The sequence below is a fragment of the Pseudophryne corroboree genome, chromosome 5 (genome assembly GCF_028390025.1).
Source record: "Pseudophryne corroboree isolate aPseCor3 chromosome 5, aPseCor3.hap2, whole genome shotgun sequence".
Classification (NCBI taxonomy): Eukaryota; Metazoa; Chordata; class Amphibia; order Anura; family Myobatrachidae; genus Pseudophryne; species Pseudophryne corroboree.
In genome coordinates this window covers 617,470,430-617,484,220 of record NC_086448.1, presented here as the reverse complement: position 1 = coordinate 617,484,220, position 13,791 = coordinate 617,470,430, and the positions used below count along the sequence as shown (strand labels likewise).

General features: G+C 43.7%; 1 protein-coding gene across 14 annotated transcripts in view; it reads right to left on the bottom strand.

Moving 5' to 3' along the window:
• The window catches only part of EPB41L3 (erythrocyte membrane protein band 4.1 like 3), a 346,176-nt gene that overhangs the window by 95,664 nt on the left and 236,721 nt on the right, over positions 1 to 13,791 (bottom strand). For all 14 annotated transcript variants that reach the window (XM_063923517.1, XM_063923521.1, XM_063923520.1 and 11 more), the window contains exon 8: positions 12,835 to 12,922. In XM_063923517.1, coding sequence (XP_063779587.1) covers positions 12,835 to 12,922 — 88 coding nt within the window. The remainder of the gene's footprint in view (positions 1 to 12,834; positions 12,923 to 13,791) is intronic.

The window sequence follows — 13,791 nt, the reverse complement described above, 5'->3', positions numbered from 1 at the left end:
TATGCAAACTTTTGCCAAAGAGGTCTCTAATTGCTGCCCAGGGTGCCCCCCCCCCCCCCCCCCCTGCACCCTACAGTGACCGGAGTATGTGGGTTTAATGTGGGAGCAATGGCGCACAGCTGCAGTGCTGTGCGCTACCTCAATGAAGACTGGAGTCTTCTGCCGCCGATTTCGAAGTCTTCTTGCTTCTTTCACCGGCTTCTGTCTTCCGGCTCTGTGAGGGGGACGGCGGCGCGGCTCCAGGATCGGACGACAAAGGGTGAGATCCTGTGTACGATCCCTCTGGAGCTAATGGTGTCCAGTAGCCTAAGAAGCAGGACCTATCTTCAGTGAGTAGGGCTGCTTCTCTCCCCTCAGTCCCACGCTGCAGAGAGTCTGTTGCCAGCAGATCTCTCTGAAAATAAAAAAAACCTAACAAAATACTTTCTTATAGCAAGCTCAGGAAAGCTCACTAAGTAGCACCCAGCTCGTCCGGGCACAGATTCAAACTGAGGTCTGGAGGAGGGACACAGAGGGAGGAGCCCAGTATCCAAATTCTTTCTTAAAGTGCCCTGTCTCCTGCGGAGCCCATTCTATTCCCCATGGTCCTTACGGAGTCCCCAGCATCCACTAGGACGTTCGAGAAATATTATTACGCCTGCAGATAAAGGGGGAGCATAGTCCTGAGGGATGTGGAAATATATGATAATGAAATTAAGAGACAACTAGATTTCTTGTCTTATGTTCACCAAAAGGTATCTTTGACCCTCCTTCACCGTGAACGGGATATACCTTTTGGTGAACATAGGGCATCGATCGGAGGTGAACCATATACCAGTAAGACAAGAAATAAGAGTGTGCTTGAATTTACTGATGATGAAGATCTAAAGAAACCATTATAGGAACATAGGGCTTTGTATGCAGGTCGGTTGTGGACTATCTGCACTACCAAGCTGATGGAATAGAATAATAAACGTGTGTGCAGTTCAATTGTCTTCTTTAAATTGAGGATACCTACCTATGGAGTCTGTCAGAAAGAAATTTGTGTACATACTGTATATAACAGCGTTTGGAGCTGTTCCACTTTTTGTAATACTATTTATTTAAATGTTGACAATGATAAAATGTTAGTAAAAAGTAAGAATTATTTTCCCCATAAGCCTTTTTTCGAAACAGTTAATTTAAAGGTTTACTTTAATTGAATGATTATGATAATATAATAAAAGCAAAATACTCAATCACTGCAGTTTCACCCATCTGGCGATTTTGTGTATATTGTGTATTCTGGCTGTAAACCTGAAGCTTCATTGCTGACCAATCAATAACCATCACTTATCTTCCTTTGTGCACCTAAGTGCACTGCAAGCACTACATCCTTTCCTTCTAATCAATACATTTTTTACAGCCAGTCCTGATAATACTGGAAGATGTGCTTCTAAACCAGTTTATAGCTTAGAATTGTTAATAGTGCCTAGAATCCTTGTGAATTATTATTGAAAATACCATCTGTTGCCTATAAATACACGTGCCTCAAAGGGCAAGTTGTGTAAGGAACCAACAGTGGTATGAAATACATTGTTAAATAATATGCATTACAATTTATAACCATTATTTCACTAAACTTTTTACATTTGAATAAAAGTAAATACATTTTTCAGAACCACAGGCAAGGTCAGCGTAGCAAAACTAAACAGCAGGTCAGTTAATGTTTTACATTTTAACAGCCAAAAAGTGTGGCACAAAAACTACAAAATGTGTGGCTCTTCCCTTTCTAACCTCATAGTAAGTGGTACCCGGAAAGAAATGTACTAAGGTGTGGATTTTTTTTAACAAGTAATTTGAAAACTGTCATATATATGTAAAGCCGATGTGTTTAGAAACTGCCATTTTTTAAAATGTAGTACAGGTTGAGTATCCCTTATCCAAAATGCTTGGGACCAGAGGTATTTTGGATATCGGATTTTTCCGTATTTTGGAATAATTGCATACCAAAATGAGATATCATTGTGATGGGACCAAAGTCTAAGCACAGTATGCATTTATGTTACATATACACCTTATACACACAGCAGGAAGGTAATTTTAGCCAATATTTTTTATAACTTTGTGCATTAAACAAAGTGTGTGTACATTCACACAATTCATTTATGTTTCATATACACCTTACACAAACAGCCTGAAGGTCATTTAATACAATATTTTTAATAACTTTGTGTATTAAACAAAGTTTGTGTACATTGAGCCATCAGAAAACAAAGGTTTCACTATCTCATTCTCACTCAAAAAAGTCCGTATTTCGGAATATTCCGTATTTCGGAATATTCCGTATTTCGGAATATTTGGATATGGGATACTCAACCTGTATTAGACATTGCTAACTGGATGTTTTGACGGGTTAGGAATATTAATCAGTATTAATCTGAAGATTACCAAACCGATGGAAAACCTGCTGCAAGGATAGAGGTGGTTGTTAGAGGTCATTTCAATTTTGGGCACCACATTATAAAAAAGATATCAGGGAACTCGAAAAAGTTCAAAGGCGAGATACTAAATTGATTAAAGGGTTAGAGACACTAGAGTAAGAGGAAAGGCTTACTAGGCTAAATATGTATACACTAGAAAAGAGGCGTCTAAGAGGAGACAATATTAATATCTTCAAATATGTAAAGGGTCATTACAAGGAGTTAGCATAGGATTTATTTATTAAAAGAACTCTGTATAGGGCACGTGGGCACTCGCTGAGGCTAGAGTAGAGAAAATTCTGTACACAACGTAGGAAAGGGTTCTTCACAGTAAGGGCAATAAAGTTTTGTAATAATGGCAGACTCTGTAAATGCATTTAAAAACGGATTGGACAAATTTGTAACTGAAAAAATAGGATTTTAATACCTACCGGTAAATCCTTTTCTCTTAGTCCGTAGAGGATGTTGGGGTCACTTCAAGAACCATGGGGTATAGACTGGATCCGCAGGAGACATGGGCACTTTAAGAGTTTCAAAGGGGTGTGAAATGGCTCCTCCCTCTATGCCCCTCCTCCAGACTCCAGTTATAGGAACTGTGCCCAGGGAGACGGACATTTTGAGGAAAAGGATTTATTGTTAAACTAAGGTGAGATACATTCCAGCTCACACCTCAAGCACGCCGTACAACATGGCATTCAACACAACGCAAGTCAACGGCATGAACAGCATCAGCAACAGGCTGACTATAAACGTAACACAACATGTGTGTAACCATAACTAATAACTGCAGATACAGTACACACTGGGACGGGCGCCCAGCATCCTCTATGGACTAAGAGAAAAGGATTTACCGGTAGGTATTAAAATCCTATTATCTCATACGTCCTAGAGGATTCTGGGGTCACTTCAAGAACCATGGGGCTTATACCAAAGCTCTAGAACGGGCGGGAGAGTGCGGATGACTCTGCAGCACCGACTGACCAAACATGAGGTCCTCATCAGCCAGGGTATCAAACTTGTAGAACTTCACAAAGGTGTTTGAACCCGACCAAGTAGCCGCTCGGCAAAGTTGTAATGCCGAGACCCCCCGGGCAGCCGCCCAGGATGAGCCCACCTTTCTGGTAGTATGGGCCTTCACCTATTTCGGTAACGGCAATCCAGCCGTAGAATGAGCCTGCTGAATCGTATGACAGATCCAGCGCGCAATAGTCTGCTTGGAAGCAGGAGCCCCAATTTTGTTGTGAGCATACAGGACAAACAGAGCTTCCGTTTTCCTAAACTGAGCCGTTCTGTCCACATAAATTTTCAAAGCTCTGACTACGTCGAGAAACTTCAATTCCAGCAAGGCGTCAGTAGCCACTGGAACCACAATAGGTTAGTTCAAGTGGAACGACGAAACCACTTTTGTCAGAAACTACTGACGAGTCCGCAACTCTGCTCTATCTTCATGGAAGATCAAATAAGGGCTCTTGTGAGACAAGGCCGCCAATTCAGACACCCGCCTGGAGGATGCCAGGGCCAACAGCATGACCACTTTCCAAGTGAGAAATTCCAACTCCACCTTTTGTAAAGGTTCAAACCAATGAGATTGAAGGAATTGCAACACCACGTTAAGATCCCACGGTGCCACAGGGGGCACAAAGGGAGGTTGGATGTGCAACACGTCTTTCAAAAAAGTCTGAACTTCTGGAAGGGAGGCCAATTGTTTTTGGAAGAAAACCGATAAGGATGAAATTTGTACTTTAATGGAGCCCAACTTTAGGCCCGCATTCACACCGGCCTGTAGAGAATGGAGAAAACGTCCTAACTGAAATTCTTCCGTAGGAGCCTTCTTGGATTCACACCAAGACATGTATTTTCTCCAAATACGGTGGTAATGTTTAGACATTACTCCTTTCCTGGCCTGAATAAGAGTGGGGATGACTTCCTTGGGAATACCCTTTCGGGCTAGGATCCGGCATTCAACCTCCAAGCCGTCAAACGAAGTCACAATAAGTCTTGGAACACGCACGGCCACTGCTGTAACAGATCCTCCCTCAGAGGAATAGGACAGGGATCTCTTATGAGTAATTCCTGAAGATCTGGATACCAAGCCATCCTTGGCCAGTCTGGAACAATGAGGATCGTTGGAACCTTTGTTCATCTTATGATCTTTATCACTTTTGGAATGAGTGGAAGCGGAGGAAACACGTACACCGACTGAAACACCCACTGTGTCACTAGGGCGTCCACTGCTATTGCTTGAGGGTCTCTCGACCTGGAACAATATCTCTGAAGTTTCTTGTTGAGGCGAGACGCCATCATGTCTATTTAAGGAATTCCCCAAAGACTTGTCACTTCTGCAAAGACCTCTTGATGAAGACCCCACTCTCCTGGATGGAGATCGTGTCTGCTAAGGAAGTCTGCTTCCCAGTTGTCCACTCCTGGAATGAAGATCGCTGACAGAGCTCTTGTATGCCTTTCCACCCAATGGAGAACATTTGTAGCCTCTGCCATAGCCGCTCTGCTCTTTGTTCCGCCCTGGCGGTTTATGTACGCTACTGCTGTTATGTTGTCCGACAGAATCAAGACGGACTGATTGCGAAGAAGATGTTCCGCTTGCAGAAGGCCGTTGTGAATGGCCCTCAACTCCAGAACGTTTATGTGTAGACACATTCCTGGCTTGACCATCTTCCCTGGAAGTTTTCCCCGTGTGACTGCTCCCCAGCCTCGGAGACTCGCATCCGTGGTCACTAAGATCCAGTCCTGGACCCCGAATCTGCGTCCCTCTAGGAGGTGAGAGCTGTGCAGCCACCACAGGAGTGAGATTCTGGTCTTGGAATACAGGGTTATCCTTCGGTGCATGTGCAGATGGGACCCGGACCACTTGTCCAACAGGTACCACTGAAACACTCTGGCATGGAATCTGCCAAACTGAATGGCCTCATAGGCCGCCACCATCTTCCCCAGCAACTGAGTGCATTGATGGATCGATACTCTTGGCGGTTTCAGGATTTGTTTGACTAAGTTCTGAATTTCCAGAGCCTTTTCCACTGGAAGAAAAACTCTCTGTAATTCTGTGTCCAGAATTATTTCCAAAAACGACAGCCGTCTCATCGGAACCAACTGTGATTTTGGCAGGTTTTTGGAGCCAACCATGTTGCTGCAGAATTGTCAGGGATAGCGTAATGTTCTGCAGAAATTGTTCCCTGGATCTTGCCTTTATCAGGAGATCGTCCAAGTACAGGATAATCGTGACTCCTTGCTTGCATAGGAGAACCATCATTTCGGCCATTACCTTGGTGAAAACCCTCGGAGCCGTAGACAGACCAAACGGCAACGTCTGAAATTGGTAATGACAATCCTGAACTGCAAACCTCAGGTAAGCCTGATGTGGGGGATAAATGAGAACATGTAAGTAGGCATCCTTTATGTCTACCGACACCATAAAATCCCCCTCCTCCAGACTGGAGATCACTGCCCAGAGAGATTCCATCTTGAATTTGAATTTTTTTAGGTAGAAATTGAGGGATTTGAAGTTCAGGATTGGTCTGACTGAGCCGTCTGGCTTCGGGACCACGAACAGGCTAGAATAAAAGCCTTCTCCTTGTTGTGACGGGGGAACCCCGACGATGACCTGATTGTGACACAATTTTTGTATTACAGCGCATACTACCTCCCTGTCTGGAAGAGAAGCTGGTAAGGCCGATTTGAAAAATCGGTGAGGGGGAACGTCTTGAAACTCCAGTTTGTACCCCTGGGACACTATTTCCAAGACCCATGGGTCCAGCGCCGAACGAGCCCAGAACTGACTGAAGAGCGTGAGACGTGCCCCCACCGGTGCGGACTCCTGCAGAGGAGCCCCAGCGTCATGCGGTGGACTTGGCAGAAGCCGGGGAGGACTTCTGCTCCTGGGAACCGGCCACGGCCGGTGATCGTTTACCTTTTCCCTTTCCTCTAGTAGCAAGGAAGGAAGACCCTCGGCCGTTTCTGTATTTATTGGGCAGAAAGGACTGCATCTGATAGTGGTGTGCTTTCTTTTGTGGTGCAGGCACATAAGGTAAAAATTATGACTTACCCACGGTAGCCGTAGATACAAAATCAGCGAGGCCGTCACCAAACAATACACCACCTTTATACGGTAGAGACTCCATAGCTTTCTTAGAGTCAGTATCAGCATTCCATTGATGAATCCACAATGCTCTCCTAGCTGAGACTGCCATTGCATTGGCCCGTGATCCCAAGAGGCCAATATCTCTCACAGCTTCCTTTAGGTAGACTGCAGCATCCCTGATATGACCTAATGTCAAAAGAATGCTACTTACCCACGCAGATGCAATGGCTGGTCTGAGTAGCGTACCCGTGGTGACATAAATGGATTTCAATGTATTTTCCTGTCTACGATCCGCAGTATCTTTTAGGGCTGCCGTGTCAGGGGACAGAAGAGCCACCTTTTTGGACAGCCGTGACAGAGCTTTGTCCACAATGGGGGATGACCCCCATTTTTCCCAATCCTTTTGGGAATCTGAAACTTTTTGTCAGGATTTTCCCAAACCTTTTCAGAAAGCGTGTTCAGTTCATGAGAGGGAGGAAATGTTACCTCAGGTCTCTTCCCTTTATACATACAGACCCTAGTATCAGGAACAGTAGGGTCCTCAGTGATATGTAATACATCTTTTATAGCCACAATCATGTACTGAATGCTCTTTGCCAGTTTTGGATCTAATCTGACATCACTATAGTCGACACTTGAGTCAGAGTCCGTGTCGGTATCCGTGTCTGCCAGCTGGGCAAATGAACGTTTTTGTGACACCGAGGGGGTTGGACTTGAAACAACACATCCTCTACGGATTTCTTCCAAGCCTGGTTCTGAGACTCAGATTTATCCAATTTTTTATTTATCAGAGCCACATTAGCATTCAAGGCACTCAAAACATTCACCCAATCCGGTGTCGGCGGGGCCGACAGGGTCACTCCCACAGACGTTTGTGTCCCTAACATAGTCTCCTCCTGGAAAAAGCACTCTGCCTCAGACAAGCCGACACACGTGCACCCAACACACGCAAACACACTTGGCCTATAGGGGACAGACCCACAGTAAAGCCTGTCAGAGAGACACAGAGGGAGTATTGCCAGCTCACACCCCAGCGCCTAATCCCGGACTGAAAACACCACAGAAGATGTCCCAGACCTGCAGGGCTTTTATAAGTTATATATACTGCACCAAAACAACTGTGCCAACCCCCCCCCCCCCCCGTTTTGCACCCTGTTAATTGTACAGCTGTGTGAGGTAGGACCAGCGTCTCTGCAGCCTTGTGAAGAGAAAATGGCGCCGGGCTGTGTGCTGTGAGGGCTAAGCCCCACCCCCGTAATGGCGCACTTCAGACCCGCTCTTTTTTCTTTTTTTTTTACACTGGCGGGGGTCCGCACAGTGCCCTGGCACTTAGTCCGCTCTTGCCAGGTAGTTATTGAGGCTAAAATGCTGCCCAGGGCGCCCCGCCCCCTGCGCCCTGCACCCTGTAGTGCCGCTGTGTGTGGGAGCATCGCGAGCAGCGTGCGATCGCTGTGCGGTACCTCAAAGCCGTCACGGAAGTCTTCTGATCTTCTTCTACTCACCTGTCTTCTGACTTCTGGCTCTGCCAGGGGGGTGATGGCAGGCTCTGGGAACGAGCATCTAGGCGTACCTAGCGATCAGACCCTCAGGAGCTAATGGTGTCCTGTAGCCAAAGAAGCAGAGCCTTTAAACTCACAGAAGTAGGTCTGACTTCTCTCCCCTAAGTCCCACGAAGCAGGAAGACTGTTGCCAGCAGTTCTCCCTGAACATAAAAAACCTAACATAAAGTCTTTTCAGAGAAACTCAGTAGAGCTCCTCAGAATGCATCCAGTTTGCCTGGGCACAGATTCTAAACTGGAGTCTGGAGGAGGGTCATAGAGGGATGAGCCAGTTCACACCCCTTTGAAAGTCTTAAAGTGCCCATGTCTCCTGCGGATCCCGTCTATACCCCATCGTTCTTGAAGTGACCCCAGCATCCTCTAGGACGTATGAGAAAAGTACCCATGGCTATAAAATTTAATATATTGACATTAAATATCTGGGAGTGATACAAATTATGGTTAAGTGGTACTAAACCATTATTTCAGCAGGTACATTATAATGTGCACAGCTTAATACAGAATGCAGGTCGAACCCGATGGGCATTTTGCCTCTTTTCAACCTCATTAACTATGTTACTATGTAATTACTGTTACTGTATACCCATTTCACACTGAGCCTCTGACCTGGGATATTGCCGTGGCAACCTTGGTTCTGGCTTGTTGTGAAAGGGTCTACATGGGTTGTGTGTCCCAGGTTTGCTAACTGGGTCATGACTAGAGATGTGCGGGTTCGGATTTACTCGTTTCTTAATGCCAGAATTAAAACAAGTTCGGATTTATCCGGATTTCTCTTATTGGCTATCCAAAACATATGATATCCGAGAGCCAATAAGATGCCGTATTGAGAGCTGGGTAAATCAGAGTAAATCCGGGTAAATCTGAACCCGCACATTTCTAATCATGACGGATAGTCATTCGTGAGAAATGGCGACCCATCTAAACCCGGTCATGCTAATGCATCAGAAAGCCAGATCACCGACGCATGGAGATGATGTCACCAAGCTCTGGCAAAGGGATGACTCGGTAATAACTTGGGTCCAGCCTGCAGTGTGAACATGGTTTCAAGCAGCTGTAACACGGCTTGAAATCATGTTCAATAACCCAAGGTGGACCGGGTTTTTAGTTTAACAAGGGTATTATATAGCATCGGGACCAGTCCTCTTAGGGGGTGAGGATCAAGAATACAAAAATCCTCTGCACCTGCTTCTCAACCAGTGTTACCAAGCAGTTTGGGCCAGGCCACATGCATTTTAGAGAATGCAATATCACACATCAACAGAAGGCCAGGTTTTGGGCTTAAAACCGTTAACAATGGGCCTAATTCAAGGTTGAACGCAAAATCTTCCTCTTATGGACAAAACTATGTGTACTGCAGGGGGGGGGGGGGGATATACAACATGTGCAGAGAGATTTAGATTTGGGTGGGTTATATTGTTTGTGAACATGGTAAATACTGTCTGCTTTTTTTTTATACTGCAATTTAGATTTCAGTTTGAACACACCCCACCCAAATCTAACTCTCTCTGCACATGTTATATCTGCCCCACCGGCAGTGCACATTGGGGGTAATTCTGAGTTGATCGCAGCAGCAAGAAAGTTAGCAATTGGGCAAAACCATGTGCACTGCAGGTGTGGCAGATATAACATTTGCAGAAAGAGTTAGATTTGGGTGAGTTATTTTGTTTCTGTGCAGGGTAAATACTGGCTGCTTTATTTTTACACTGCAAATTAGATTGCAGATTGAACACACCACACCCAAATCTAACTCTCTCTGCAAATGTTATATCTGCCCCCCCCCCCCCCTGCAGTGCACATGGTTTTGCCCAATTGCTAAAAAATTTCCTGCTGCGATCAACTTGGAATTACCCCCATTGTTTTGCCATTAGAGGAAGATTTTGCTTTTGCGAATAAACCTTGAATTAGGCCCAATGTATAGTGATTTGCAAAGTGCTGTTTTGTAAATCCAAACCCGTTTTCTACATAATTAATGCAATACACACTTTCTTCTTACTTACTTACTTATCTCAATAAATGGCACATTTGATGTGTCTACATCTTATCTTTTATTTTCAATGTGTCTTTTGTCTTTTCATTTTTCAGAATGTGACTACGTGATGCTATACTTCATGTGACTTCAAGCTTTCCACCTTCTCGTAAACTGTGGAATTGATTGAACTTTCACTGCGCTAGTCATATGGGTAAGGCTTATTTATTTACTGCTGAATTCCTTATTTAAAATACTGAATTGGGGTAAATGTGTTCAACTAAAATGTCAAACAAATGGCTTTTAGTTAGGTATGATCATCTTCTTTGTAATAACCAGAATGTCATATCACTATGTTCTACCTGACTGACTTATCTATTGCGCAGACATGCTGTCTGGAATGAAATAGATTAATCATGCACCGTGATCTTCAGACCTTTAACGGCGTATTGTAAATAGATATAGAGAAAGAGAGCAGTGAAAGTTCTGAGCTAGGCATTTACAAGTCATAATGCAGAATGTTTCTCTGAAAAGGCAATCCATGTAAATGTTGCAATAAGAAATATTATATGGCTAGACTGAGGTTGAAAACTAGTGAGCAGTTTAAGAGGCTTCTCATCTTGCTGTGTTAAAACCACTGAGATTTCTGTCAGCTCAGATGTAAAGCTGTGAATTAGCAAGGAACTGTAGGAGTCTGATGGATGTCCCACGTGATCGTACAAGCCAACAGTCCTAGACATAACATGAGCGTTCCGTTTTATTGCACCCTCATACATGATTGGATGAATTTGGGGTGTGACCGGGCATATTCATGAGTAATTGGAAATGTTGTCAGGTATGATTTTTGCAACTTTTTTCACATGACCACCGACCTGCTCATACCACGCATCATGGGTCTGATTCCGAGTTGGACGCAATCTTATAAGTGGACATATCCTGAGATTATCAGTAGACTGTTTGGATAAAGGAGACTATGCATATACTGCACCATGCACAGACATCAGGATGAAGGTAAAATGGTAGACGTTTCTCTCTGTCCATGACATGGGCATTTCTGGGCAGTTACCTATCTTGTGGGAGTGTCATGTGAACGCTGTGAGCGTGAAGGCCGGCTTCCATGCCTGCACACAGATGGTCTGACCAGTGCTTAAAGTGGTCCTGGGAAGGTGGTGGAACTCACCTCCCCCTCCTCCGCCCGTGCACCTGCGGCACGCGCCACAAAAAAGGAGCATGGTCACCCAATAGTATCCCCAATTCAAATTACGCCGCACAGTAGCACAATCTTATTCACATTGCACCACATAAGTGTCCCTTATTCATGTTATGACACACATTAGTGCCCCTTAAACAGAGAGCCCACAGTAGTAGCACCCCAAATACACATGCCTACAGTAGTAGTGCCCCTTATGCAATGCCCCCTGTAGATATGGCCTCTGTAGATGTGGATATCCCCCCTGTAGATATGGTCCCTGTAAATATGCCCCAAGTAGCTATGCCCCCGTAGATATGCCTCCTTTAGTTTTGCCCTCCAGTAGTGCCACTTACACACAAAAAAACAAAACAACCAACACAATATACTCACCTTAAGCCCAGCACCTGCATCCGACCGCTGGCGTCCTTCCTTGCCGCCGCTCCTCGGAATTATGGAAGAGATGTCATGACGTCTCTCCCATAGTGCACGCTGCACACTGCAAAAGCCATAAAACGGAGCTCATGAGTGAGCTCCTGCCTCCGGCTGCCGCTGCAAAGAGGAAGCCGGGTGCCCGCTGATAAAAAAATCTCAGCGGGCGCCCGGCATCTCCCTGCGCCGCTGGCTGCCATCAGGGGTTAGGTGAGCCGGAGGAGTTCTCCAAGCGGAACTGACAGAACGCAGTTCCTTCCCGATCCGGCTCACTTTAACCCTGACCAATAAAGTAGTAAATCTGGATGCTGCGCACATCCTTATTTTGTGTCTAGCTCAGAATCAGGTCCCATGTGCCAACTCAATTATTGGTCTCGGTGGCATTAAACTTACCAATGGACTGCATTAAGACTGCATGGTCAAAACAAGCCTAAACATAGGCTATCAAAACAAGAAATGTACAGTATATAATCTGGCATAATAGCGGTGCACAAAAATAAGTGAAGTTAAAAAAAAAAAAATCCTGGAAATTTAATTAACTTAAATGATCAGATGCACCTGTGTGGAAATGAAAACAAACAATAACAAAAATAGTTATTACCACTATTGTGTTTATTTAACTGTCTATATCAAGAACCAACCAACTACTTTTACTAGTGAGAAAGCATACACAGGGACGTATCCTATTACCAGCACTCATTTTTTTGGCCTAAAAAACAAAACAGGCTGCAGTAGTTTAGCCCGATGGTTATTATCGGGGTATCCAATTTTAGCCCATTTTTCCTGGATGACCTGTTTTCGAGTGAAAACACATGAGATCCAGGATAAGTTTCTGGACCCATGTGTTTTCGCAAAGAAGCACGGCTCTAAGGTATGATTATCTGGGATTTTGTTTCATGTGCCAAACATAATCTCCAGTAAGTGTTGGCTGTTGGGGCTAATGGTATAACCCGCACAGTCAGGTAGATGAAGAAACTCACACAGATTGCAATATTTTTGGATGTAAATCTACCTAAATGACATCATAATATTTTCACCTATAAACGCCATAAAGCTGCTATTACAAAATGAAAGATATAGTATAGGCAAAAATGTTGGCAATCAAGGCATGGCTTCGATATAAAGAAGACCTGCAGGCAGATATATGTCCATACCTTAGCATGATGTAGATCCACTCCATACATTGACAATTTTTTGGCATTTTCCAAGAAGTGCATTTCAGCTTCAGCAGGAGTCATCCCTCTACAGATAAAGAGAGGACTTAGTCATTCAATGATTTTAAAAAATAGGTTTCTATTGGGAAACAAAGGTAAAATGTATAGCAACAAGTATTAGTTTTATGTATTTGCTTTACTTTAAGCCAATTGATAAAGAAAACTCTAGAGTTTGTCAATCATTCTAAATCACACTGAAAAGTTTTTGGACATTGGGCCAGCTTAAATAACTGAGAAAATAGCTTTTCTTGAAGACTTAAATCATATGAACCTCTTACTGTTTCCTAATCTATAGGAAGCTATGACAAATTCATAGGATATTTCCTTTTTTTTAATCTCAAGAGATATATTGAGTTCTTATTGTAAATTTTTGTATTATTGTTTAAGAATTCTATGTATTTATACCACTAAATTATATATTCTAACAACTTCAAGTGAGCTTCATTGTTTTACATGGCATCATCTGTATATTTTAATTATATTATTTATTTATTAATTTAAGTTTACTGAGGCACCATGTGTGTTTTTGTCATTTTAATTATTTTGGAAGGTTTTGAACTCACTTTCCACTACACTAGCTGCTACACATTTATAATTTCAAGGAAGTTCCCGGGGTTTATGTAGTGATTTTTTATCATCTATTGTTCTTTACACTAAGGAGGGAAACACTTAAACATCTGCTAAACATCACCATGATGAGCACATATTAATATTTCAGAGTGTAAAACAGAAGGGAGTAAAGAAGACAAGTGCCGGACCAAATCACAGTAGAATGAAGAAGAAAAGAAAAAAAACATCCTGACAGGCCGCCGGAAACCCAGGGGAGACTGAAAGCACCTAACCCATAGCTTGAGAAATTTTGGAGTAGCTTTTTAAATAAAACACTCATGGTCTATG